Below are 27,669 nucleotides of genomic sequence, written 5' to 3' on the forward strand. Positions count from 1 at the left end.
CTCAATTGATCTAATGAAGCTGGATGTGCATGTTACTCATTCCTCATTGGCTCCCTGGTTCAGGAGAATACATTGCCCCTGTGAAAGTCTATTACATCTCGCTCTAGCTTCTTCTTTTTATCTTGTAATAGTTTATTCTCCAAAGAAGCGAGATTTGTCCCCAATTCTGTATCAAAATATATAACTTCTTGCTGAGATAAAAGGCTAAGCAGTTCATTCCTTATCTCAGTCATTTCGGCAATAAGATTCAATTCTATCAAGGTATACTGTTTACTTAGCAACCTTATATACCCAAAACTGGTGTCAATGTTTAAATTCTGCCATTTAGCTAGCAGATTGGGATATGTAGTACCAAAAGTGGGCATTTTTAAGACACGTAGCCCCCCTCGGTATAACTTTAAAACTAAGGCATGCTTTCATGTGTGTAAAACATATTGAAAGGCAGGTAGGAATGTGCAGGAAGGGTGTAGGAAAGAACCATAGCTATCCATTTCTTCAGCTGCAGCAACTTGCAAAGGTTCTTAGCTGAATTTGGACTTTGACCCCCAGAGAGAGGGGTGACGACAAGCTAGGATCATTGTTGAGCCAATTGGACCAAATTAAGTGTGTCCATTGGACAGGTGTGTGAAATGGAGAGCTATGTATGGGATGAGATTTTTTTTGGGGGGAGGACAGATGCCTTTTTTTAAGGAGGGAGTGGAATGTTGGGTAAGAGACATAGGTATGTATGGAGAAGGTAAGCTGGGAAGGTGAGGAAGCATTTGCAGACAAACAAGACATACAAGACAAAAATCAGCATTGGTGAGGGACACAAGAGGGGGGGTTAACACCTTGGTTGGGGAGGGGGTGGAGGGATCCACGTCTCATGGAACTCAGACACGGTAATGGTGTGACTCAAGTCCTCACCCATGGGACTGTCAGCACTGCACCTTCACTGCTCCTGTGGAGCCAGCACCTGCAGACAGACTATTGCACCAGGATGGACAGCATGCTCTCCATCTGACAGTCTGCTGCACAAGCCTATGCACCATGCCTGGCAGTTGTGCATGGGTGACATACTCATCCCCTCTGCCTCCACTCCCAGAGATCAGCACACTCCCGGCCTGTGGGGCAGAACTACCTGACAGAGCAGGTAGTGCAAGAGCAGCAAGGAAATGCCACCAGACTGCGGCCCAGACATGCTGGGCCCCAGTGCCTCAGCTGGGGGAGCCGAGGTAGGTGGAGCGCCAGGAAAGGGCCTAACGTGTTGTGCTGTGGTAAATAAAATTGAAACATAATGGCAAAAATTGCAACCCAAACAACTATAATGAATAAGATAAAAGAAAACAATAATGATTAATGGAAGAAAACTGAAAAATAATATAATGAGGAATACAACAATAACTAATGTAAATGAAAATGTATTTAACAGCAAAGCAATATTAAATTATACATAAGGACAACATAAGAGATAATACCAAATAATATCTTAATAGCAAATGATAATAGTAACTATATCGATTAAGTAAATAAAAGAAGAAAAGGGGTGGGTTGAGAGATAGGAGAACATTAGTAACTTCAGAGATACTATAACCAAATGTACTACAAATAAGTACTTTTAGATTTGTTAGATTGCACTTTTAACACTACTGACTGCTATGACATTAATTATTTGAAAGGCTCCCCTGTTCCTTACACACATACACACTATAGCTCAGATCATATTGCATCCATCAATCATTTAATGTTGCTTATATTGGATATATGATATTCCACGTACATACCTCTCAACCTCTTAGCATGAGACATTATTGCCAAGCCATACATAATGGTTGAACAAAGGCACAACAACAGGGGAACATTCTTACATAGTGTGCTCTTACAATAGTAGCAAGGTGGTCAAATAAATTTGCTATTAAAATGCATTTACATAGATGTCTAATATCTTCAATTCAGAGGAATGATATTTTTTTTCTTACACTGATCCTCACCAATAAGGCAGAGACTGGCCAGTAAAACAAGATCCTATACCAGACCACGCATATGGGGCAATATTCAATGCACTCTGCAAAAATTGTGACGATTGAGAAGTATGTCCATGTATACTGATTACACTTGACAGCTCGACATTCAAGGCACAGGTCTATGGGTGTGCACATCACACGCAAGTATGATTATGTTTTATTGATGAAATGCTAAAACAATATATTGAAAAGGGAATAATTTTTCAGTTGGCTGGTGTGGGATTAGAACCCACAGGCAGTGAATATAGTAATACTGAACATTTTATTTGAAATGCAACATTATCACAGCACTGTCTCCTTTTACACTTTTTTGATTCATGTTGTTTCAGATCTTGCATTTACACACATGGATAGCAGTCTAGGACTTCTGCTAACATACATGTTTACCCAAATCAGTTATTAATTGCAATCGACAGCATATGTCTGACAATGAGTGGACCACAACATTCACTCTTAATATGGGTACTCCACAACATTAACTAAGGTTTGGAAGATATGCTACACAGTACTGCATGCTTACTTGCTTTAAATTGCTTTTATAGTTCAGATATGCACTGACACATTAATGAAAGTCTATGATGTCCCAGGTATTTCATACATGACTGTTAACATTGCAATATCTGTGTTTTTTAAATTTTATTATTAAATTATGCATTCATTTATTACTTTATTGATTTTCTTACATATCACAAACTTGCCTCATCCTGGCCAAATGCCTTCCATGGCACCACACATTACAAGTCCTTTCTTCTACTGTGTAAAAGAGGGATACTATTATGCATATCAGTTTTGCAGAGATTCAGTGTGTATAGTTATAAATTAGTAGAAAATATACTTACATATTTGTGGAATCTTTCCCGCTGATGCTTCTTGGATCCAGTGATCCAATATACCCCTCGTCCATTGATAGAGGTCATCACAATAGTGACAACGCTGATCACCAGTGTGGGGGATAGCAGTTGCACTGGTCAAGTCCCTGGCCAAACTATTCCAGGCCTCAGACTGGCTTTCTGAGCCAAGATAGTAGTCCTGCATCAGTTGGGGTCCATGATGCTGTACCAGTAGTCCAGTAAAAATTCTAGACTCCAGAACACCCCAATGCTTTGCCCAAAAGCAGACTCCTTCATCCACAACAGCCATATCCACACACAAGATTAAGTACCAAAGAATACTGTGCAATTCCTGTCTATTGCCCTTTAAATGGGATGCATTCCCACCATTGTGTGCCACCCTGAAACTTTCAAAAACTCACTACCTCTCTTAGCATTGTGAAAACAAGAAACAAATGTTATCCATGTTTAACTGATGCTTAGCATCATGCAGCTTTTGTAAATACAATGATAATTCAATTTAAAGTCTACATATGTTTCAGTGACCTGACACAGTTTCACAGCAGTGCATGTAAAAGGTATCACTGCCCAGGACTCAAACCTGAGATCAAGTACACTATTGGTCCTCACTCAACCTATCTTGACACAAGTAGTGAAAGGAGCTCATGTATCTTCACATATACTGTGAAGGTACTACTGTAAGTGTAGCGCAGCTTTGCTGTACAGGTTTGGGTGGTGCTAAGCATACTGCAGCTAATACAATTGAAAGCATCAGGTTTCTATATTTAGATGCTTGATGCCTGTCTGATGTGTGGTTGCGCACAGCTAAGCACAGCTAAATCACGCGGCACATCACACAAACATGCACATAAAGAGGGAAAAAAATTATTGCATTTATCCAATTTCTATTTTTAGACATCTGGCATATGTCTGATGTGTGGTTGCACAGAGCTAAGCACATCTAAATCACATGGCACATCATACAAACATGTACATAAAAGTAAAAAAAAAATGCATACAAATTAGCGGAATAATTGCATACACATCTCCAGCATTATTTCTTATACACCTTTTAGGTAGGTTAATGGGCTGACAGGTATGTGGATGTGTCATTGGTGTTACATGGATTCCATATCCATGGTCCATGAACCTCCCTTTTGCTCACCACACCATTAACATGCATGGTACACTGCCGAGGGAGGATTGTGGCCATGTACACAGATACATTCCATGTAGGCTCTACATGGAGCCTACATGGACTTTATTGATACCTAGGGAAAGTCTTAGTTTGGCAGGAAAGATCAGCTGTATTTTGATGCCAGCCTTTTTCAAATATTTTATAAGGGGAATGTATGCTTTCCTTTTTGAGATTGCAAGAGAAGAAAAGTCATTGTCAAATCTGATTAATTGATCTCCTATTTTCAAGGGTGCAAGAGACCAGGTAATTTTCAAGACAAAATCTTTATCTTGACTAGAGATGAATTTCACAGTAATAGATCTAGGATGGAGAAGATTTCTCTTTGAAGGGACTGTAGATAATGATCTGTGTCTTCTTTCAATACCGGGAGACGGAACATCTAGTAAATTTAAAGTTTTGGGAATCCAGGTAGATAAAAAGTTTACCATATTATACCCTTCCATTTGTTCTGGTGTGCCATAGATTCTTATGTTATTCCTTCTGGCTCTATTTTCCAGATCATTTATTTTCTCAGTAAGTTTGTTTTTTTTTTTTGCTGTAGCAGGAATTCGGTGTTGTTTTCTCCCTCTGTTAATCTATAGTCAATATCAGACAAAGATTCCTCTAATGCTGCAATCTGAACTTTTTGCTGTTTAATAACTTCATTTAGTAGTTCAATCTATTTAGTTGAATCTTCCTTTATTTTATCAGCTTTAAAGTCTAGTTTATCTATTTTATTCACCAAGTCTTGAATATTCATGAGAACTGATTGCAGCTCTTTTTTCATAGAATTATCTTGTTGGGTAACCTTGGAATAATTCATCTTCCTTCAGAAGTGTTTTTCTTTCTTCTTTCTTCTTAAACTTTGACAGGAAAATGTAAAGATTGCCACTTGAAATTAACACCAATATGAAGCTTAAAATTTCTAGATTTTAGATTTGTCACTTTTAAGCAGCTGTTGGTGAAACTGTCAAAGAAATCCTGTTCAACCTGCTTTGAATACTGCAGACCAGAAGATTTATGCTGCTTTCAGTTTGCCATCCAAGCCACGCCCCTCATTTCTTCCTATTGTTTTAATATTTGCTTTCCACTTAAAGATGAGAAGGCCAGTAAAAATTAAAGAGTGTTATATTTTATGTTATCTTATCATGTTAAACTTAACATTTTGTTTGACTATTTCATGAATTACTTTATTTATACTATGCAAACACCCTTTAGATTTCTGAAATATCATTCAATAATGTAGGAAGCACCTGTATGTTTAATAATCTGATGACATTACTTTTTCCAGTGCTTACGTATTATCGCAACCAGATTTTCACAGTTGCAAAATGCGCATATGTCTACAGATCTGAGTGCATGAAAATTGTTAAAATTTTATTCTAATTCCTTACAACTGCTCAGAAACTGTACTTTACTTTTAGGGACAGGAGCAAATTGGGAAAGCCTCTCCCTGTCTTGCATGCATTGCATCGCAGAAGCATGCTTGAGTCTTAATGCCTGCTATCATCCTGTCGGCTGGGTTCTTATCATCCCTGAAAATTAACCACGGCAGATATCTGGAAGATGAGTTTAAGAGCTTTTCTGTTTTCCTTCAGTTCCCTGTACCCATACCTATTCCTGATTAACTGCTGCATGCAATCTTAAGCAATGTTACTTTCCCTCATAACCGGATGTGTTTCCTGAAACAGCAAAGTGAAGTTGAACAGGGAATTAATAGGTTCATAGGTTCATAGGTTCATACTAGGCTATCTGCCCTAGGGCATTTATAAGCTTAGCCAGAGTGTGTATGGCTTTCGCCACCCATATTAAATTAATTTTGCTATGCCCTTTTTCAAGGTTAGTATACTGTGCCTCTGTCTAACAGTGACACAGAAGTGATACCTGGGGTAAACCTACGATCTCCCATCCACTCATCAAGATTCCTCTTGAAGAGAGTCAATGAGGGACTCTGCCTAACCTGGACTGGGATTTTATTCCAGAGTGAAGGGAGCCTCTGGGTTATGAATCTGTCCCTCCAACATGTCCTATTTATTTCAGTGCTGAGGTTCAAGCCCCTCGAGCGCGTAGCTCGATGGGATTTGAATTTTCTGAGGTGCAGCATGTCCATTAATTCCGGGTTGGACATGGCTTTATATGTCAGGCACAGATCGCCTCTGAGCAGGCGGTATGCCACTGAGTAGAGCTGGAGTTTCTTTAACCGGGCAGCATACGGCATCTGTTTGAGCCCCTTGATCCTCTTGGTGAGGTACTTTTGGGGTCTTTCCAGTTGCTGCAGGTGTCTGGTAAGGTACATCCCAAAAGGGGCATTGTACTCAATTATGGGCCTGATGAGGGATGAGTAAAGAGGCACGATGACCTCCACTGATCTAGATGTGAATCCCTTCATGATTAGGTGGGCTATATAAAATGTTTTTCTAACCACTTTGGCCACGTGGTTGTCAAATGAGAGATTGCTATCAACTTGGGTCCCCAGGTCCCTAATTACTTCTTCTGTACTTAATGGATTACCACCTATGTGGTAATTTGTGGGCACTTTGTTTTTCCAAAGGGGATGACTATACACTATTTGGTGTTTAGCTTGAGGCCATGGCTCTGGCACCAGTTGTCTGTTTCTATGAGGCCCTTTTGGAGGATGCTTGTGTCGGCTGGAGAGTCTATTATGGCGCCCAGTTTGCAGTCATCTGCGAACTTGGTCAGCCACAGTCCTTCCATGTTGGCCTGTACCTCTGAGAAATATATACCGAACAAGAGAGGTCCCAGGACTGAGCCTTGTGGGAAGCCACTTGTAACTGGTTTGGAGTCTGACATGGCTCCAGCTATTCTAACCATGTGGGTTCTGTCCTTGAGCCAGTTTGCAACCCATCTAGTGGCATAGGGGTTTATATTTAAGCTGGTGAGCTTATCTATAATGCCCGAGTGGGGTATTGTATCAAAGGCTTTTGTGAGGTCCAGGTAGGCTGTGTGGACCACCTTCCCCTTGTCAATGGCCTTGGTGACTGTTTCAAAGAAATCGACCAGGTTCAAGAGGCAGGATCTGCCCTTAACAAAGCCGAACTGGGTAGGATCCAGTGTCTGCAGGTCCCCAATATCTTTATTTATAAGGTCCATGATGATCCTTTCCATAGCTTTGCAGACCAAGCTAGTGAGACTTATGGGGCGATAGTTTCCAGGATCCGTTGAGGCACCACCTTTGTGGAGAGGGACCACTGTTGCTGTACACCACTCTTTGGGTACATATCCTGTAGTAAGGCTGAGCTTGAACAGTAGTTTTAGGTTTATGTTTAGCTCTTCTTGGAGTTCATGTAGGACGCAGCCCGGGACACCGTCTGGTCCCATTGATGCTGTGTTTCTTGCTTTGGAGAGGGCAGCTCTTACCTGAGCATCTGAGATGTCAGGGGGGCAGTACTCGCTGGGATAGATATTAGCCCTTTTGGTGGGGAGGGGGGAGAAGTTTGCGCTGAACCTGTCAGCTAGGATGTTGGCAATGTCTGTGGGTTCGGTGTATTTTTTGTCATTTTGGACTAATTCTGAGCATATCTGGGAATTCCCACCCAGGTTCCTAACATAACTAAAGAAAGCCTTGTGATTATCCTTAGTGTCCTGTGCAATTTTTCTCTCGAAGCTGTCCTTAGACGATTTTATGAGTGCCCGTAGTTTTTTGCTAATACTGATCAGAGATGCCTTCCTTTTTATCTTATCAATACCGTACATTAATTTGTAATGTAAAGTTTTTGGGCAGTCGTAAGGAATGAGAATAATAGTTTGAATCACTGTCACGTGTCGGTGTTATTTTTTTTGGGGAGAGGGAGACTCAGTGTTCTTTCCTCACAACAAAAGTACTCCTTTCATCAGTAAGACAGAAGGTCTGCCAACCGAGGCATGTGTGTGTAATGCACGCAAGACAGGAACAACACTTGCACATTTGTATATCTTCCTGAATGTAAGCCAGAGTGATTTTTCAGTTGTAAGGACATGAAAGTAACACCTTACGGTATTTTCATCACTCATTTTCATTCCAGCATGACAATTTTGCAACTGCGAAAATCTGGTTGCGATAATACATAAGTACCCTTTTTCCTTATTACCAGAATCCCATACTCCTAATGCCATTATATCAAAACTAATACATTTAAATATTTTATAAACTACTGCTAATTAGGAAAGAATAAATTATGTGACAACTGAGTTGCCCAGCACATACCCTTATCTGTCATGAACTAATTTGTTTTAACTAGGTGCCAAGAATATTAAGACTTATTCATATTTCTATAGTTAGACAACAATGCTGAGAAGGGGGTAGAATAATTCTCAGCTTTACTGAAAGCAAAGCTTACCTACAAGATCATAATGAAATGCTACCATTTATTTAAAAAATAAATACAAAAAATGTTAGCTACATTTCCTTTTGCTAAATAACAGAGTAAGCACTATTAAACAGAACTATGCTTATTCAGATTGAATTCAGCTACCAAAGCAGTCTCATTATGTACATTCCAGAATTAAATAATCAAGCAATTAATGTTCTAAACATCAGCATGAGCTTTGGACTGATTACCACATTAAGCCTTATAGGGTAAGAAGCTTTTAAAGTTACCTGTTAAAAATATTGCCTTTATTTCAGATAATTACTGTAGTTACCCTCTCTAATTCTGGATCTTGAGTGCCTCACAGCCTGAAATGTAAAACATTTAAATAAAATATAATTTATATAATGTTTAAATAGCTCATTATCTAAATTGCAGCCTTTCATGAAATCCTCACCATATCATGCCAACATAAAATGCATGTCTATGCCCACAGGCCCTGTAACACAATTAACATGCCACATTTGCATTGCAACCAAATTTATTGACAGCTCCAAGAAATTATGCAAAACATATAAATCATCAATAACTATAGTTTTAGAAAGGATAAATCAAGTAAAATCACCTTCAACTTGCCAGGCACATTCTTGAGCTGCTCACTTGCAATGGAAAAATTCTTAACAGCATAATCTACATACTGCCCACTCTGAGGTATCCTTGCAATTCCCAGGGCCGAGTTTTATACCACTCACTCCTCTTGACCCAGAAAATAAAAAGGGGTGCCTTGTAAGAGGAGATTATTGCCCCCAGTACCCACCAGGCTGCCTTATCAACAGCTTTTTCCCCTAATTTTAGTCTTTCATGGGCACTTAACTTCAAATTCTAAGTGTACACTTTTTATCACCTGAAACCAATTTTTTTAACAAAAGAGGCATATGTTTATCAAAAAGGTCAAGACCATCTTATTCAGATATATCCCATCATGGCTATACCACAAAAGATCCATTTCACAAAAATCTCAGTGTTTTGATGTTAACAAACTAATGATACAGTCACCATAGAAACCCTGCCATTTATAAATGTTCTAGCTGTTTCATTTCCAACCACTTTATCTGCACCTCACCACACTAACCAGGGAATGACAGAGGATCAAGGTGTAACTGACCTTAGGCACCTCTGTTGAAGCAGTAACACATCATACACCATCCAATAAAGTAGTGTGCACTTAGGAAATATGCCCAAATCATTCCCTTCCAAATGTGCTATTATTATATTTGGATTTTGAACCTAACCTTTAACTGAACATTGTCCATAACTGGGAAACACTGTCCCCAAAATATTCCTTTGTAACCTTGTCACCATACATTCCACTGACTGTGATTAAGGCTAAAAAAAAAAAAAACACCATCAGATGTAATAAAGGCTCACTTAGCACCCAAAATATGTAGCAATGACCTATGATGACCACATGTCTTTGTCCTGCAAAACAAAGCAAGCAAATAAACCTCAATAACCAACTAAGCACAAACCTGCACAGCAACTATCTTATATAAAACCTAAAAGCATTTGAAACCCAGCTACCCTGCCTTCTAATTACTTCACTAAACTTGCCTTCGTAAACTAAATTAGACAGTCTACTGATACAAAAGAATGAGATGAATTACTTGTTGTTGTGTCTTTCGGCTTTTCCCGGTTAGGGGTTGCCACAGCAGAACTCTGGTCTGCTAATGATTGGCAGTAGATTTTTTTACATGCCGAGTTGCCGGCCCTGATGCATAACCTTCAGCGAAGGTACGCCCATTCACGCATGTCTCCACACAGAAGATGCTCTAGCTGAGATGAATTACTATCATCAGCAATTTTCCTTGCTCCACAATGCTCATTATATTGAATTGACTTGCAAATAACAGTATACCATACAAATACCAAAAAACTAACATATGCATGTCAGACATGTCTGTCCTCTGCCAAGTTAGTCCTATCTCACTGGAAACAAAAGCTTCTCAACATCACTTGACAACATTACTTATTGCCCTTTATGTAGTTGACCAGTCTTAGAAAAACTGTTTCTTCAGTTGTACAAACAATTCACCAATTAAGCTTACCTAGTAGCTTGCCAATAAAAAGTAGCAACATAAAGAAAGACTGACGATATTGCCCACAAAACATAATTCACCCAAACATGATGCATCATGCAAGCCTTTCAGTAATATCAAATGCAATGGGCTACCTATAGGCAAATGTTTCTCAAAGTTAAAAGCCACAACCTTTCCCAAACTTTTACTAACCTTAAAATTAACTAATGTTTTGTTAAAACGTTGCTGCTGTACCAAAAGCTGGTAAATGCACCGTAGTCATCTTAACAGCCTCATCAAACTGCAAACAGGATACTACATACTGTGCCATCAAACCTACAGACCAAACTCTTTCTTTCCCCAGCAAACGTCACACAAAAGAAGGGAATTCTGCCAGATATGAACTATATGCCTTCCTAGTCAATGCAGCCTAAGACTGTTGCAAAAACCACCCTGAGAAAGACTGCCGATTCTCCATACCTCTTCCAGAACTTCTGATGGCTGTGGTTCTGTTTCTGGAACAACAGTGTAAAACCTGTAAAAGTGAAAATAAGACAAGTTATAAGCCAAAATATTCAGGTTACTGGGAATATGCTTAGAAGGTAACAATAAATGAATCCTAAGGCAATGTAAAACCAACTTCCTGAATAAAAACACTGGTAGTAACTTTGCAGACGTTTGAGACAATACATGCTCTACTACTATATTATAAGAATTAAAAACTGCCTCCTGTTAATTCTCTACTTCTGGCAATCCATCTTCACTGCTCAAAGGGGCATCATTTCTAAAAGTGCACTACCATCCATAGACACTTAGCACCATTGGTATGCAATTCCAAATTATCCAAAGAAACACAAACTTACTGCCACATTGCTACACCACTAAAGCAATCCAAGAAGTTGTACCATATAAACAAATTTTCCTTGACAACCATAGTAACCCTCACCCTATAATACTATTTCCTAATTTCAACAGTTTTTCCACTGATATGCTAAATGCTATACCTAGTCCTATTGCTTTACATACAAAGACCCAGGAGCTGCATTACCTCCTTCACACTGGCTTTTGGAAATTTAACCCCTCCTCAATTTTGCTCTTTAAATTCTTTAATTTGCCCTAAAGCAAATAACATTACCCTTCCTTAGCATTAACCATCAATTACAAAAAAGCTAACATATTTACCAGGCCTTCCTGCTTATCCTGAGCTAATGGAACTCCTCTGTATAAGTCCAACAAAGTACAACAATCTATGTGTGCCTTCCACCACACCTTAACTGCCCTCTCCAACCAAAAAGAGAACATCTCAGTAATTTAAGCAGACTAACCAGGAGGATACACACAACAATATCCCCAATGAGGGTGGATGTGCCCACAACATCTACACCCAACTATATATACCAACTCCAGTATCACTGTACAGCTGTACAGTAAGGAGAAGGGCATTTAAACATCTACTACTAGTTTTGCTGGAATGAATTTCCACAAGATGATTCCTTTGAATGTTAGTGTTTGCCAGTCAGTTCTCGGACAGATGACCTCCTGGGGAATGTATTTTCTGCAAACTGAGGTAGATCCCTTCAAATACACACACACTTACTTGGCAACACTGAGAGTAGAACCCCTACCTAGGTACTTATTGCTACTAATGTGTTTGGCCTTAATTGCACACACCACACAGCTTTTAGGATGAGGTGTGTCCCGAGTTTCTTGTTAAGTGAAGAACATCACCAGGCCTTTTACAGTATGGTAATGGGGGATGTACTGTCTAACAAAATCAACCCCATGATCATGGGGGATACTCATAAACAATGACTGAACATCCACTGTAAACAAAATGTTCTTCTTAGAACCAAAGGAATATACAGAACTGTTTGATTTTGTTAGACAGTTTTTGGTAAATGTAGCCCACCTTCATTCTGACAGCATATTTTAGGTTCATAGATTAGCACTAGACTAACTGCCATTGCAAGCCATTTGAAGCCTAGCCAATTATCCTCTGTGAGATTCAAACCCTGTACCTTGTGTTTGTAAGGCAAACACCTTAACCATTAGGCCACCCTCCCACCCAAATTTGTTTTATGCACCTTAATAGAACTAGTGCTTAATAACAATTATTTTCTATTTAACAAGAAAATTTACAAGCAGCTAAGAGAGATAGCTATGGGGTCCACTGCAGCCCCAGCTTATTCCAATCTAGTCCTTGGGTGGTGGGAGCATAGTGTTCTCAGACCTATTATGGAGCAATATCATGTAGTTTTTTTATGACAGATATGTGGATGATGTGTTTTTTTTTGTCTTGGAAGGTGGCATAGACCAGGTTCATTCTTTTTGTGAAGTATTAATAATTCCAGTGAATTTTAAAATTTGTATTGGAGAATGCTGGGCTATCAGTGCATTTTTTGGATGTTACCCTGACTTAGGACACTTCTAATAATTGTTTCACAAGTGGAATACATAGGAAGGATACTTTTGTTAGTTATTTGCATTATTTGAGCAACCATCCAGTTTTTATGAAAAATAATATACCGAAGGGTCAGTTTATTCGTGCTTCACGGATGATTTCTGAAGAAGCTGATTTTAAATCAGAAGGCAACTTTATACAGAATATATTTTTGGTTAGAGGTTACCCCTCAGATTTACTTGGCAAACTAGCTAATGAAAGTAGATCAAGAAGGGCTACTGATTTTCCACTTATTTTGAAAAATGGTTTTACTACTATTACAAATAAACCACATGGAGTCACAGATGTTAACAATTCAAGTTCTAAGAACACTAACACAAATACTTTTGGTACTTCTTGTATTTTGGATATGTCTGTTGATGCATTGAACATCAGGTTCATTATTACTAGAAACTGAAACATCTTACGTGAAAATAGTGAATTAATACAAGTTGTAGATGACAGACCCAATTTTGTATATAAAAACAACTGACTGTTTAAAAAAAGGTTACAATCTGACTCCACATATAAAAGTACCATTGATAACAGCAGGCACTTTAAGGGGATGTATAAATGTGGGTTTTGTTCTTCATGTCGTTTTATTTTAGAGGGGCCCTATATTGAGTTGCCCTGTTTGAACAGGATACTTTCATTGATGGTGTATATAATTGCAATACTAATACTAATGGCATAGTCTATCTTGCTGTTTGTTCTGTGTGCAATGAATTTTATGTAGGTATGTCCACATGACCACTTAGTAAAAGAATTAAAGAGCACTACTATTGTCTTAGAACTAAGAACATAAACAATGCTCTATTTAGACATTCCATTACATGTAGTGGTTTTAAAAAGTTTCTGTTTGCTGTTATGGAACATGTAGTTAGAAATATAAGGGGGGGTTCCTATAAGGACCAAATTGAAAAAAGAGAAACTATGTGGCAGCTCAGGTTAGGGGCTGACAAAAAAACCTGCTATTAGTGACTCAGTGAATATTAATGTTTTTTGAAGAATAGAAGACTGAAGATTTTAAAATGAACTTTCGATGTTATGTAATTAGATGTGTGCCTTTAAATGACTGTATTCCTTTTGCTAGTGCACTTTAAGTAATTGACTGTTTCATTAGGTAATTATTTTGATTTGATATATAAGGGGATGCTGCTGTGTGCATTTCATTTCATTCTGAAGAAGTCTCTTGAGACGAAAGCGATATTAAACTGTGTTTTTCGCTACTGCTGATGGTTTGTTTGCTGCTGCTGCTTCATCCTTGGGACTGTTGTTTTTCTTTTATATATATATATATATATATATATATATATATATATATATATATATATATATATATCGTACCTCAGCACCAATAGTCACAACCTCTTAGTGCAAGGGAATGTAATGTAAGTGTTGCAGGTATAAATATAGAATGTTCCTACAGTAACAGGGTTGTGTTAACAGACATGTTGTGTGGGAAGTCACTTCTGATACTGACATGTACACCATCAGTTACTGACAGACATCATACGATAATCATAGTGAAGTACCACACAAATCACAGTAATAATCCTGTGGAATACAGCAGAGATATGACCAATAAACTTGGACAGTCTGACACAATCTGGTCAGTCCAGAGGTATACACAGAACTCCTTAGTGCAAGACATGTAGACCAAGCCTGACAAAGTGGATGTTTACAGCCATGTAAATGGGAATATCACAAAAATACTGGAATAGATAAGCTCACACATTTGATGCATACACACTCCTGTCTGTCCTAACACATATTAACTGGAGGAGCAGAGATCCATGCCCACATACTTCCCACTAGTTAGTGACATACATCTTCACAGCATCCCACTGATTTTTCAGAAATACACAGCACTTATGGTGGCCAGGCAACAGTACATCTGACAAATATCTGGACATAACATCACACTTGGTAAATACACTGAGCTGCTAGGCATGTCACAGAGCACTGTGCAAGCTACAGACAGACTGTCACAACACTGATGAAAGTTTCTTATCTACTTGCAAATATAGCAGGCACTACAGGCATATAACAGCACAGAGTAACAGACACCAGTGTGAAAGTGCATGCCCACAGCCAATCTGAACATAGTCACAGTCACATTATGGTAAGCCTAATTAATAGTACAGTATATGGACTGTGTGAATAAAACCATCCTCATATGTGCCACTCACACACTAACCCTACATATACTCGACTAATACACAGTGTAGTCTGATGCCTGACTGTGGTATGCGACATGTGTCAGTCTGGCCCTACAAACATGCATGCTGATAGGGTACCATAAACTAGAGCAGCATGCAATGTCAGATAAAACCGGACCAAAAACAATGATCTCTACCACAGTCTGTACACAAGCCAGGTAACATATGCACAATACACACTCTGTCAACAATCACCATAAGTACACAGACCTCACTACTGTACAGACTACAACAGAGCATCCAGGTTTTGTCCTCAAATAGAAGGCCTACTATACATAACATGTCTGGCAGTATGATATCCCACTGGCTTATTATCAGGTATGATGTCAGTAAATAATGATGTATTGTACATATGCACCTCTTACTGCATGGCATATGGAGAAAGGGTGAGAGGCTTGGGGGTTGGAGGCACAAATACAGGGTCAATATTGGCATATTGCTGTGATAAACTGAGAAATTTCCTGGTGTAACAGGGTTTGTTGTGACATATCTCTTCTGAGGAATATGAAGTCAGTAACTCACATAGATGTCACCATGTACTGACTGCAATCATCAGAGTATGCTACTGCATTTCTAAAGACAGGAAATGTGTGAGTAACACACCACATATAAGACTCCAAACTCTGGCCAGTCTGCAGATAGCCCTACAGATGAGAGTTTCCTCAATCACATAACACTGTCATGTCAGACTTTAAATCATGTAGAACAGCCATATCTACACAAACCCTGTTAAACCAACATTACTTCAAAAGTAGAACAGCAATACTTACATTTTGTCCCCATGTCTGGAACATCCCCCTCCTGTTTGTTGGCCTGTCTTTGCAGTGCATGTTGTAAGAGGTATTTCCAACTACCCTCTGTGATGCTTTGTCATACACCCACATGAAGTCCTGCTCACAGTGAAGGAAAGGGCCAACACCCACATGATGTGCTTAGGTATAGGAGCGTGGTTCCATGCAATTGGGTATGGGAATGATACCACAGCTGTTCCACATGCAATTAGCAAGTGGTGGACTGCAATTCATGCACAGACCATCAGTTGATCATGATCATTACTTACAAAACTCAAGCTGCTGCCTATACAAAACAGATGTACTTTTCCACATCCACCAGAGACGGAGAGAGATAGACAGAGACAAAGTAAGAAAGGAAGGGAGTAAGAAAGTAAGAATCAAGCATTTTTGTGTATGATCCATGGGTGGAGAGTGGTATCTGGGTATTATAACAGCTGCCTGTATTGTTTACTAATCCATACTGTCACAAAGTAATTGCATATGGCTGTACACATTTGTGGCTGAGGATTGTCTACAACAACCTCTGCAGTGTTTGAAAACTGTTGGCCTTGTAATGTGGACAATGGGACATATAGGTCCTCAATATAATGATGTAGCAAAACCCAACTGCAATGGATCCTGCCATTACACAATCACAATAACACTGAAAACTGATGACACACCCACAAACACAAACTTAACAGTACTGAGTTTCAAACCCCTACCTGACTATGTATTGCTATTACAGTGTTAGGCAGTTATTGCATGTACTACGGAGTTTACATGTTGGAGAGCTGCCCAAAGGAATCTTTGAAGTTGAGTGACATCAGCAACAGTGCTAAAGAAGGGGTAAGGGAAGTGTAGTAAGTGTGAATGTCCATAAAAGCAGGTGTCAACAAAGACACACACACACACACACACACACACACACACACACACACACACACACACACACACACATACACACACACACACACACACACACACACACACACACACACACATACACACTCTGTCTCGCAGGGAAATGCACACATTATCACAGTTGGCAAGTTTAGGATTAGAACTCCTACCTAACTAGTTTGCTACACTACAGTATTACACAGTTATCACAAGCGCCACAGAGCTTATATAGCTGAAATATGGGTAAAGGGTTATTTCAAGGTGAATGACATCAGCAGGCATGCTAAAGTAGGGCAATGGGAGGTGTAGTGAGTGTAAATGGCTTTGAAATCATTATCTCCACACAGACACACACACACACACACACACACATACACACACACACACACACACACACACACACACACACACACACACACTTGCCAGTACTGAGATGCATATGTTCATTGCTTCACAGGTGTGTAGTAGGTGAATGGGCCTGAAGGCTGTACAAGGCTAGGCAAAGGGAATAGCTTGGCATCAGGCCACATGACAATAGTCTCCAGTGTTGCTCAGGGGTGTAGTCCCTGGAGTGATCCCCATGGGTGGGTATTGTATTCATCATCCACTCATCTGGGTTAATATTTTGGGTGGCCAGTGATGTGCACTGCTTCCCATGTATGTAATCTATATTCCATAGCATGGATAGTGCTTGGGTTGTGCACATGTCCCACACACATGTTCTTTGACATGTGGAAGTGTACTTCAGATCTCTGGAGTATGTTGTGTGGACAGATTGTTATCTTCTGATGTAGCATTCCTGACCTCATTTGGTGAGACCTGACTATGGAACTGAGGTTGTGCTTGCACCTACATTGACAGCATGATACAGGTATTAAGTGGAGTTAGTGGCATCTGTCCATACAGAGCATGTGTATAAGGCATGGTATTCCCTTTGTGGGTTACATTTGCAGACTCTACACTTGTTGCAGGTGTCCAGTGGGGAACACAGAAAAAGGGCCACTGTAAGCATTGATTTGCCTGCTGCAGGGATGGAACAGGGTGCCATATCCTTTTACTTGCTGGATAACACACAGTCAGGAGATGTAACACATCACAGTGCTTTCTGATGTCAGTGGCACTGTTGTGGTCAACGGGCATGTAGTCCACTGCAATCACACTGTGGTTACTATCTGTGAGGCAATATGCAGGGAACTACCAATATAGTGGTTATTGCCTAGCCAAGTGTGTTTGTGTATGAGACATGAGTGGAGAGTGTTCTCTGAGTAATAGAAGGATTGCCTATACTGTTCACCAATCCATAATGTCACATGTAGGGCTATGGATTGTCTACACCAGCCTCTCTGGTGTTTGATATCTGTTGTTCTTGTAAGGTAGACATTGTGACATATACTAGATCCTCAAGATAATTTAGCAAAACCCACCCCACAATGCATCCTGTTATTACACAATCACAGCAACCTCCACACAGGATACTGATGACACACACACTTGCCACTATTGAAATTCAACCCCCTACATAGCTATGTATTGCTACTATAGTGTACAGTATTTATTGCACACACCACGGTGCTTATAGGTTTGATGTTGTCCCAAGGTACTTCTAAGGTGAGGAACATCGCCAGCCCGTGTAAATACTGGCAGTGGATGATGTAGTGGGTGAGAGATCCCAAAAATAATTTTACCTTAAACACACATTTACATTTGCCAGGGGTGAGGTTCAAACCTCTATCTAACAATCTTTACAGACCATTATGTTACACATTTACCACAAGCACCACTGACCTGACATGGTTTGGGGTTGGCAACAGATTCTTCTAAGGTGGATGATATCTGTAGGACTGCTAAAGTTAGGCTCTGAGATGTGTACTGGGTGTAAATGGGTCCAAAGTATTTGCAGTATACACACAAACACTCACCACAGATGAGATTCAAGCCCCTACCTGTACAGTTATGGCTACTACATTGTTCCACATTTATGGCATGCGCCATGGAATTTACATGTTGGAGAGCTCTCAACAGGTATCTTTGAAGGTGACTAGCACCAGCAGCAGTGCTAAAGGAGAGGTAAGGGGAGAGTAGTAAGTGTGAATGTCTATAATATCAGGTATTACCAAGGACACACACACATAGTTTCCATGTCTGGGATGAGAACTCCTACCTAACTAGTATGTTACACTATAGCATTGTGCAATTATCACATGATTCACAGAGGTTATAGGCTTGGCTTTTCTTCAGAGGGGTATTTCAAGGTGAGTGACATCAGCAGGCTTGCTAAAGTAGGACAATGGGAGGTGTAGTGACTGTGAATGGCCTCAAAATCATTAATCTCAATACACACACAGAGTTTCACAGTTGCCATGTCTGGGATTAGAACTCCTGCCTAACTAGTATGTTACACTAGAGCATTACTCAGTTATCGCATGCACCATGGAGCTTATAGAGCTGGTCCTTGTCCAAAGGGGTATTTCAAGGTGACTGACATCAGCAGGCTTGCTAAAGTAGGCAATGGGAGGTGTGGTGACTGTAAATGGGCTCAAAAGCATCAATTTCTACACACACACAGTTGTCATGTCTAGGATTAGAACTCCTACCTACAGCAATATGCAGTTATTGCACATGCCACAGAGCTTATAGGGCTAGCCCTTATCCAAAGGGGTATTTCAAGGTGACTGACATCAGCAGGCTTGCTAAAGAATGGCACTGGGAAGTGTAGTGACTGTGAATGGCCTCAAAATAACTAATCTCTACACACACACACACACACACACACACACACACACACACACACACACACACACACACACACACACACAGAGTTTTACAGTTAACCTGTCTAGGACTACAACTCCTACTGAACTAGTATGTTACATAGGTTCATAGGTAGGTACTATGCTAATGGCCCAAGGGCCTATGTAAGCCTAGCCAGCAAGGTTCCATAGCTTACACCACCCAGGAAAGTTATTTTCCTGTGCCACTGTCCAGCAGAGACACAGAAGTGATCCCGGAGGTGTATTTCCTATTTCCCATCCAGTCATCAAGATTTTTCTTGAAGAGTGCTAATGAAGAACTTTGTTTGACATAGATGGGTAGCTTGTTCCAGAGTATAGGAAGTCTCTGGGACAGGAATCTATCCCTCCAGCATGTCCTGTTTATTGTGGTGACAAGGTTTAGGTCCCTAGAGCATGTAGCTTGGAGGGACTGGGATTTCTTTAGGTGTAGCATGTCCAACAGCTCTGGGTTTGACATAGCTTTAAATGTTAGGCAGAGATAACCTCGGAGTAGGCGATATGCAGCGGAGTAAAGTTGGAATTTTTTGAGGCGGTTGGTGTACGGCATTTGTTAGTAGCTAGTAATCCTCTTTGTGAGCTACTTCTGTGGCCTTTCCAGCTGCTGCAGATGTCTTGTGAGGTACATTCCAAAAGGGGTGTTGTACTCTATAATGGGTCTAATGAATGACGAGTAGAGGGGAAATATGACCTCTTTTTTCCTGAATGAGAACCCTTTTATGATGAAGTGTGTCACGTAGAAGAACTTCCTGACTACTGTGGTGATGGTACTATCAAAGGAGAGACTACTGTCCACTTGGGTCCCAAGGTCTCTTATCATGCATTCGGTGTTAAGAAGATTGCTGCCTATGTGGTAGTACATGGTTACAGAGTTTTTACCAAAGGGGATGACACTGCACTTTTTGGCATTGAGCTTGAGGCCATGGCTCTGACACCAGGCATCTGTCTCAGTGAGGCCCTTCTGTAGGATGCCCACATCATTTGTGGACTTGACTATGGCTCCTAGTTTGCAGTCATCTGTGAACTTCATTAGACAGAGGCCTTCTGTGTTAGCCTGTACTTCAGAGAAGTAGATAACAAACAGGAGATGTCCCAGGACGGAACCCTGTGGTACTCCACTTGTCACTGCTTTGAGGTCAGATTTGGAGTCTGCAACTTTTACAGTGTGGGTTCTGTCAGTGAGCTAGTGGACAACCCATCTTGTGACGTAGGGACTTATACCAAGTTTAGTGAGTTTAGCTATAATTCCAGAATGGTGGATGGTGTTGAAAGCCTTGGTGAGGTCAAGATAGGCTGTGTGAACCACCTTACCCTCATCCATGGCTTTGATGACTGCCTCAAAGAAGTCGATCAGGTTCAGCAGGCATGATCTGCCTTTTACAAACCCAAACTGGGTGAGATCCAGAGTTTGGAGGTTACCAATGTCTTTGTTTATGAGTTCCATGATGATACATTCCATGGCCTTGCAGACCAGGCTCATCAGGCTAATATGTCAATAGTTCCTGGGATCAGTGGTGGCTCCCCCTTTGTGGAGTGGGATTACCGTTGCTGTGCACCATTCAGTGGGCACAAAGCCTGATGCAAGGCTATTATTGAACATGGTGCTTAAGTGGGGAGCCAGTTCATTCTGAAGTTCGTGTAAAATGCAGCCTGGGATGTTGTCCAGTCCCATGGATGCTGTATTTTTGGCTTTAGAGAGTGCAGCTTTTACTTGTGTAGTTGTGATTACAGGGATTCCGCATTCTTCCTGTATAGATATGGGTCCTTTAGGGGGTGAGAGGGGGTAACGTTAACATTGAACCTATCTGCCAGGATGTTGGCAATATCAGTTGGTTCTGTAATTTTCGTGCCTTTGTGCTATAACTCAGAGCAGATCTGGGTGTTGTCATCTAGATTCTTAACATAGCTATAGAATGCTTTGTGGTTGTCCTTGGATTTAGTGGCAATTTTGTTTTCATAGCTAGCTTTGGAGGATCTTATAAGGGATCTCAGCTTCTTATTGAGGTGGACCAGGGAGCTCCTCCACTCATGGGATTTTACTCTCTATTGCAACAGTTTCTTCCTTTTGTTGTACAGTTTGTTTATGGCAGGGGACCACCAGATTGGCATCCTTTTTTTCGAGGATAGCATCTTGGTTCTGTTTGGGATAGCACGATCCATGTACTCGTGTAAGTGCTTATAGAGTGCATTTGTGTAGGATTCAGCAGTTATAACTGTATTGTCCATCTGCATGGATGTCATGAAGTTCACCACTTCTGTCTTAAGAAGAATGAAGCTGGCTTTGGAGAAATGTTTTACTGTGGTTTCCTTAATGGGGGGTGGGGGTGGGATGTGGATATCAAGGGTGATAAGCTTATGGTTGGATCGGACCAACGAGGAATTGACTTCAGGTGTGGAACACCGGTCACTCATATTGGTAATGACTAGGTCTAGGATATTGTTGCCCCTGGTGGGGGTGTGGATAAGTTGATCTAGGGCATTGGAGTTTATAAATTCCAGAAAGCATTGAGCTAAGGAGTTGGTACATGAGTAGTTTTCCCAGTTAAAGGTGGGGTAGTTGAAGTCACCCACTATTAGGGTGTTTGGTTGAACCCTAATATTTTCCAGTACATCAAGAAAAGAGGAGTGAGAATCCTGGGGCATGGTGGGGGATCTGTAGCAAGCTACAATTTGGATTGCAGTTTTGCCCAGAGTTACTTACACTTGGATAACCTCGGAAGACTTATGCTGAGCAACTAGCCTAGAGGTGTGGATATCCTTAATGAATATGGACACACCTCCACCTTTGGTGTTTCGGTCCAGGTTACATGGACGAAAAGTGTGGTATGAGTTATAGCCCGGTAGTGCAGAGGTGCTCTCTGGAGCCTTGAACCAGGTCTCAGTCACTGCACAGATATCGATGTTCTCCATTTTAAGGAGTGCCTCGAGTGAGTGCATTTTGAGATTTAGACTTCTAGCATTGAGTAGCATTACCCTCAGTTTTTGCTTGCCTGTTCCTGTTAGGGTGGTGAATTTGTTATTTGAACCCTGCCTAAAAAAGGCACTATAGGGGCAGCAAGAGCCTTAGCCAGTATCCGGAATCCCAGGGGGCAACAGGTGCAGGCCATCTGTGGCAAAGCATCGTGGCCTGTCGACCATGTCTTTCAAAGCAGACAGATACTGGATCCCCTTAGAATGACACCAGAAGCTTAGCCAATTGTTGAAATCATTCATTTTGTCCTTTGTACTGTGGTATCATTCTGGGCGATGGCAGAATGCTACTCAGGGCTAGGGTCATACTTGCCTGGGCTACAAGATCAGAGAGCTCTTCCATGTCTCTTTTCATGTAGTCCAGGGAGGTACGTCTCAGGTCATTCACACCAACATGGACAATGACAGAGTCATATTTGTACTTGTTGTGGAGTGACCTGAGTGTGTGGGTTATGTGGCAGATCCTGGCACCCAACAGGCAGCTGACAGTAACCTTCTCCTTGTTTAGCCTGGTGAGTGAGACATCAGTGTGCCTGACTTTAGAGTCACCTATGACTAGTGTGTTGGGTACGTTGTTTTGCATTACTGGCTGTTGTTTTGTGGCACACTGATTCTGTGAGCTATTTGTCATTTGGGTTGTGCTGGGGGATGGAGGTTGCTTGCGTTTCTGCTTTGGAGGTCTCTGTTGCTTAGACAGATTATTATTGAGAGCCTCCGCTTATGTTTTTGTGTTACTATATGTGGATTTTGGTGGTGTAGATTTAGTGAGACTATGTGATGAGTGTGGTGTGGTGCAAATATTTACCTTCTCCTCATGACTATCAAGTTCAGTCTTGGTTGGAGAGAGCTTTACCTCCAGTTTGGCTAGATAAGTACATCTCTCACAGGTTGTAGTGTTGGGTGGTAGGAGGAGAGGTTTGTCTGTGTACATGAAGCAATTTCTACATTGCCTCAAGATGCCCAGATTCATCAGATAGACAGGAGAGAACACTGCGAGCTGACCCTTGGACATGCCTGAATAAAAAACTATTTTCCTCTAGCTAAGTCAGGAAAGTGAGTACAAGAGCTGTTTTTCTCTAAGCAAGTGAGAAAAGTAAGTACAAAAACTGTTTTCCTCTAGGTAATGAGGAAGACTGATTGTTATAGTAATTAGTAGCTTATTTAGTGCTTACAAGTTCTGAACAAGTACCGAGCATGAATAAGCAAATTTTAGTGCTAAAACTAAGAATCTGTATCTGCACTAGATGAGTTACAGGACAGAAACAAGTGCAAATGCAGGCTTTCAAATCAAAAAGTTGAGAGAGATGGAAGATTACCCAAACAGCCAATAACTACAATTTCTGGGCCAGAACCACTCCTTATGTGGTAGACAGGTTACCTAGTGCCTACCACTCCCACTGATAAGCTAGAAGGCTTCCCTCCAACACAGAAAGGCTTGGGGTGCTCAGAAGCACAGGTAATGTCATGTCTGGCATCCCTTTTACTGTATGTGCGAGTCAGAGAGATGTGTCATTCCCTGGGTCTCTACTGTGTTAGTGTATGTGCTATGCATTGCCTCTTTCTAAAAGCCTGGGCATACTGGGCACTCCTCAATCTGCCTACAGGTCGTTCCTCCTCTGAGTCACTCTGTGCCTTTGCTGGCCTTGGCAATGGTGGGGGGGCTGTGTGGCCCTGCCCCATGCTGATCCTACTGCAGCTGTTTCCGCAGGATCATCTTGTGTAGCATGGCACATACAATGACAAGTTGTGTACATGTAGCTGGAGAGTACTGCAAGGCTCCACCAGATATGTCCAGGCACCAGAAGCATGACTTGAGCATCCCAAACACATGCTCTATTATGATTCTGGCTTGTGAGTGTGCCTTATTATGAAGTTCTTGTTTGGGTGTGTGTGCATTTCTGATGGTTGTCATCAGCCACGGCTCCAGTGTGTAACCAGCATCCCCTACTAGGTAGCCATATGGGATGTCTCCACCGGCAAATCTCTGGTAGAGCTGTGTCATATGCCAGATGTGGGAGTCATGATAGCTTCCAAGGCTGCCAGCACACACATTCATGATAATGCCCTGGGCATCGCACATGACCTGGCAGTTGATGGAGGGGAAGCCCTTGTGGTTTGTGTAGACCCTACTACGCTCACCAAGTGGTGCTTTGATGTGTATGTGCGTGCAGTCTATAGCACCCACTACCTCAGGGTATTCTACTATTTGGTGGAAGAGACAGATATTGCTTGTGAACGCCTCATGGGTGTTGAGGAAATATATGTGCTCACCGGCATTTGCTGACATGGCATCCAGGAACTGGGCGGAGTACAGTGGATGCTGATTCCTGTGAGATCCCCATGATATCCCCAGTTGGCATTTGGAAGGTACCTGTGGCTAGTATTCTTAAGTCTACACATACCTTGGTATCCACTGGGATGGGTTCCCCTCTTTTGGTTCTGTGTGTGAGGGGTGGTCAGCACAGTTCAACAATTTGCTGTAGGATGTCCCTGTCCACCCTATAGCACTCCACTATCGACAGCTTATGTAGCCCCTGGTAGGTTACCCTGGGTCTGTACACTCTTCTTCTCCTCACTGTGGGTTGGTCATCAGCATTCACATCCTCACCACCCTCAGCCTCTTCCACATATTGATGTATGAGACCGACAGCAGCCTCTATCATTTTGTTAGTTTTGTCAGGTAAAATTTCCCTGTCTGTGTACACTAGTGGTGCAGAGTGTGTGGGAAAAACCAGAGTGAAAGGTGTTTGCATAGTTTATAGTGGTGTGCTGGGCTGGACTGTTGCCTGTGTAATTGACTGATTCTGATAAATTTCACCTGCCAGCTATGCTAGTTCTCCTTGATTGCTTTCCTACTGCTGCTGTTTTCCCTTCCCATTGCCTTCCTGTTCAAGTCCCGAGGCATGCTGCACAAACCTAGTGCTCAGATGTGAACAGAGCTGCAATTTCTTGTTTTTTTTTTTTTTTTTTTTTTTTTTTTTTGTTTAAAACCCGGGTTGCTGTGCGCACACCTGTTTAGGCAATGCAAACACTGCTAGGCAGCCTCAGACACACATCCCTTCTTTAGTTGTGCTTAGCTAAGGACAAACACGGGTCACAGAGCTCCAATAAGCTTACAGCATGCATGGCACTCCCCCTTATGAGTTCATCTACCTCTTATGCTTATAACATGGTGTTGCTGAACCTACACTGTTGGGTGCAATCTAACACTGAGGGGAAATCTGTGATTCAGTATCAGTCCCCTCATTTGCATAAAACTGTCTGCTAATGCATGGTTACGAAACTGACACTCTGCCTTCCCCCTTAACAACCACTATTCCATGGTATTGTTTCTTGTGCATGCCATTGACTATTATGGCATAATGCTGATTTTGGTTTAAAAGCTTATTTCCAACTTTTTTTCATTATTTCTGGGCTGATCCCATTTGCGCACAGCTGCCCTACGCTTAAATTGCTAAAATCAGCCAAAAATAAATAAAAGTTATTTTTATAGTTTGGCAACTATTTCCCATGCCAATGGCCATATATTTGGCCATTGGCATGCCCACTACATTGAATACATGTTTTCTTTGGAGCTGTCATGCCTCTGTTTTGTAATTTGCAGAAATGTATTCGGTTAGTAACCGAATACATTTCTGCGGGTTACACTATTCCTGCCCAGATGCTTGCCTGATTCCTGGATCACTAATTCACCTCATTTGCATGTTTTTCACCATCAAATTGGGTAATTAGCATACAGGAGCTGTGTCTGGGTAGGAATAGTGTGGGAGCACTCATGCACGTCCCGGGAGCTCATTCCTGGATCGCTCATGGGCCATATTGCATGCAGCAGCTCTTGCACTATTCCTGCATGTCGTGCAGAGCTTGCTGAATCCCAGGGCATGTGTTCATGGCCTTCAGTGATGAGTCCTAAGTTACTTACAGAATATGACTTTATCATATTACATTTCATAAAATAAGGATGCATTCAAGTGGCATGTAGGTAATAATTCCATGTGCATCCTTAATATAGTAAGAGTAACTTTATAAAAATTTTCAGCACTAGTTATATTAAAAATGATGCAGTCTTGACCAGCTGTAGATATATATTTTAAAACATTGATGGTTCTTTACATTCCATAAAATCAGTAAAATATGAATAGCTTTTCTTATGCAGTTTTCAGTTCATTCAGATACAACTCAACTAGTCATAGGGGAATTATTGTCTGCAATGTTAGATCATACTTGCATATTCAACAAACAAAAGAAAATTACTCTTGCAGAAGAAACACAAAGTATTTGGTGGCAAATATGAAATAAAATTAAGGGAAACATACATGGCTTTTGCAGGTGTTATATTTCTGTGTCTAAGGTGAAATTACTTACATTTGTGCATTAGCCGTCAGTTTCTCAGGAATGTTTATTTTGCTTATGTTTTTTATCTCTGATGTTATAGAAAATTATACATTGATCTGATTCTGCACTCTCTTACTTTACAGTAAAATGTTCAGAATTGAATTAAACAGTATATTTCACAACTGATATGATACAATGTTTATATTCTTGAAAAAGTAACTACATATTTTGTAATTATTGCATATTTTACATTTTAGGAACTTCATGGCCAGAAAGCAGAGATTTACAGTGACCTGAGGCATCAGTACAAGTGATTTAATTTTATTCAGTGCAGGAATGTAACTGAAAATTACTTATGCCATGCTTGCCTTCCTCCAGTTATCTGAAACTTCACTGTCTATTTTTTGGTTTATAAATGCTACATAATAAATGTATTGATGATATAATAAACATTTTTGTAGGGACAACTGGACTTTGGTGGGAAAATGCTAAATGTAGCTCTTACAATTTATGTTAAATTCTAATATGTTAAATTAATTCCTTTTCAGAAGTTTTATGTTTTTGAATGATAGAAGCATAAATATAAATACGAATAGGAGAAAGGAAGAGGAATGTTAATACTGGTATAAATAGTACATGCAAGGAATATGTACAGTAACTTTGGAATAAAAATCTCATAAAAAAATCCAGGATTATGTAATCAACAGGTTTGTTATCTACTGCTGAAATCATACAAAAATGCTGTTGTGTTGGAACTTTTTTTTCATCGTAGGTATTGGAAAATAGTGGTTGTTTAATCACATATATCTTGTGTGGATAAGATAAGGTATGTGTGCAGCTCTCTG

General features: G+C 40.7%; 1 protein-coding gene across 1 annotated transcript in view; it reads left to right on the forward strand.

Annotated features, from left to right (window-relative positions):
- LOC122809160 (TYRO protein tyrosine kinase-binding protein-like) overlaps nucleotides 1–27,291 on the forward strand; it is a 445,215-nt gene extending 417,924 nt beyond the window's left edge. The window contains exon 6 of the mRNA XM_044080448.1: nucleotides 27,082–27,291. Within this exon, the coding sequence (XP_043936383.1) occupies nucleotides 27,082–27,138 (57 nt within the window). The 3' untranslated portion in view covers nucleotides 27,139–27,291. The remainder of the gene's footprint in view (nucleotides 1–27,081) is intronic.
- The last annotated feature ends 378 nt before the right edge of the window (nucleotides 27,292–27,669 follow it).

Source organism: Protopterus annectens, chromosome 8.part0 (genome assembly GCF_019279795.1).
Source record: "Protopterus annectens isolate FY-2018-M chromosome 8.part0, PAN1.0, whole genome shotgun sequence".
Classification (NCBI taxonomy): domain Eukaryota; kingdom Metazoa; phylum Chordata; order Ceratodontiformes; family Protopteridae; genus Protopterus; species Protopterus annectens.